Raw genomic sequence first — 2,368 nt, 5'->3', positions numbered from 1 at the left:
CGACCATCTGGCCACTGCCAGTCTGGAAAAGAGAAGCGTAGGTGCATGCAGTTGGCACCGTTCCCACAGCAGGGAGGGAAGAGCGTCAAGCACCCCGGGTGCTCCCTGTGCTCTCTCGGTTTGAAGGTGAGGCGGTCCGGGTCCCAGACCATGAGATCCATGCCAGTCACGTGGTGTGGGATGAGGTCGGAGGTGTTGTGGACGGCGAGGACGGCGGCGACGGTGGGCTCGGACTGCGTCGAGGTAGGCGAAAGGTAGACCAGGTCCCCGCGGCGAGGCCTCGCTCGAGGGTCGAGGGGCCGGCGCAGCCGCTGCCCGCAGCCTCGCCGGGCCTCAAATTCACTTTGAATTTCCCATCCACGTCGCTCGTCGTTCTCCGCCAGACGCTTCTCCGCTCTCGCCTCCTCCACCGAGCCCTCCTCTGTGCACATGGCACGGTGAGCTTCGAGGAGCGCACTCTCCTCCGGCGTCGGCTCGAGTGCGCGTGAGTCGCCTTCAAGAAGCACGAGATGCACCCCAACTGCAGCAAGCGACGCAGCCACCTCTGAGGGGGAGAGAAGCCTACGCAGCCGACCCGGCAAGCAGACCACGCCGCGCTGCTTCGGTGGCTCGCGCACGTCCTCCCGGCGGTTGAGCAAGTAGGCAGGCACAGGCTCCCTGCAGCGCGGCGGCTCGGGTTGACTGCTCACCACTTTGTCGAGCTGCCGCTTGAGCTCGCCCAAGCTCATCCATCTCCGAATGGAGTAGCGGGGCGGCTCATCCGTACGCCCGTACCCTGTATGCCAGCCCACTCCTGGCCGGAACCAGATGTCGACCTCGAGCATGACGGGCAAAGGCACGCCCTTGCAGTAGCAGCAGCCGGAGCAGCCCCGCCGTGCGCACGCCGGCGCGCCGACTGGGAGATGGTCTCCAAACTGGTCGGGGTAGACAATCTCGATTGTGCGCCCGCGGTACTCGTAGTTGCCAGTCACCACCTCGCCGTTCTCAAGGTAGCGGCTGAGCCAGTTGGAAAAGTGAATTTGAGGCCCACAGCGAGACTGCACCTTGCCGTCCCACAGCGAGAGGAAGTCGCTCTGGATCTCGGCGACCTCCGAGTCGCTGAGGATGTCGTCTACGCCCGGGAGAAACTCGGACGCGGTCTGCTCCTGCTGACAGAAGAGCTCCCACTGCTTCTTCTTCAAAAATGAGTGCCCGCCGATGCTGCGGAAGTCACCGAGGCCGAGAAGGCCAGAATCACGGTCGAGCAGGTCACTGCGCAAAATGAACAGCTGTTTCCGGCGGATGCTGTCAGCTGTGGGCATGCACTGGCGGCGAAATATCAAGCGGCCGCAGTCGGCCGCTTGAGGCCCGCAGCCTGCGGGGCAGCTCCACACAAACAGCTCACGCCGCTGGACCCGCTCCTCAGCTTGCACTTGGCGCTCAAGGCGGCGGATAATCCTGTCCAGGACGAAGCTCACCTCGCGCTGCTGCACACGATCCTCACGACCGCTCTCGCGCAGCGCGCGTTGGCGGCCAGCCTCGGCCTCTGCGTGGGCCTGCGCTGCTGCGCTCAAATCCATTGACCTGATCTTGCGCTCCTCGCGCTTGCGGTGCCGGTCGTCGCGCCGCTTTGCAGCGCTCGCCGGCTCGCCGTCGGGTGGCAGCGTGTAGTCGACCGTCGCGCTGGCCGGGCGCTTCGTGCCGAGCGGCGTCGTCACGACCGCGCTGATCGAGCGCGTCGCGTGCTGCTTGCCGGGCGAAACGACCAGCGCCGACACGCTCAGCTGCTGCACGCCCGGTGCGTGCTCGTCAACCCAGCCAGGCTGCACGAGCAAGCTGCTGCCCGCCGCCGATCCGCCGCTCCCGGGCTGGCTGCGCGGCGCCGCGCGCATCCGCTCGAGTTCGCGGAGCTTGTCCAACCAGTTCGAGACCTTGCTCCGCTGCTTTATCGGCTTTCCCATCGCCTCGGCCGCGGCGAACTCATCTGAGTGAGCGCCGTGGAGCATGGCCTGCGCCGCTGCGACGAGCCGCCAGTCGGCTTTCTTCGTCCTGATCAGGCCCGCGTCCTTGAGCGCAGCGATTGCAGCCGTCGCGTCGGCCTCGGCCATTGCTCAGAATTGCAACGGCGAACGCGCTGCGGCCACGCGCTTTTTGCCGCCGCTTTTTGGGGCGCGTGCATCGTCAGAATTTTTGTCGCGACGTACGGTTTTCCAAAAGGGGTCTTTGAGGCAACCCAGCTCGCGACTAGTTTGTTTTCGTAAACGTAGTAAATGCCCCCCGCTGGTACGTCCTACGTCGCACGAGTGGAACTTGGGTGCGGGGGGCTATAACACAGGTAACCATCATGGTGTCGGATCAACAGTGTATTCGTACGGCTCCAGGAAAAACC

At 64.9% G+C, this 2,368-nt stretch overlaps 1 protein-coding gene across 1 annotated transcript in view; it reads right to left on the bottom strand.

Annotated features, from left to right (window-relative positions):
- The window catches only part of EMIHUDRAFT_457729 (hypothetical protein), a gene marked incomplete at both ends in the record, with an annotated part of 3,914 nt that overhangs the window by 186 nt on the left and 1,360 nt on the right, over positions 1-2,368 (bottom strand). Inside the window, 2 exons of the mRNA XM_005776874.1 lie at positions 94-2,045; positions 2,111-2,269. Of these exons, the coding sequence (XP_005776931.1) occupies positions 94-2,045; positions 2,111-2,269 (2,111 nt within the window). The remainder of the gene's footprint in view (positions 1-93; positions 2,046-2,110; positions 2,270-2,368) is intronic.

The sequence above is a fragment of the Emiliania huxleyi genome, assembly GCF_000372725.1.
Source record: "Emiliania huxleyi CCMP1516 unplaced genomic scaffold EMIHUscaffold_270, whole genome shotgun sequence".
NCBI classification, from domain to species: domain Eukaryota; phylum Haptophyta; order Isochrysidales; family Noelaerhabdaceae; genus Emiliania; species Emiliania huxleyi.
The sequence above is the reverse complement of the archived record's forward strand: the minus strand, read 5'-3'. Positions and strand labels throughout refer to the sequence as shown.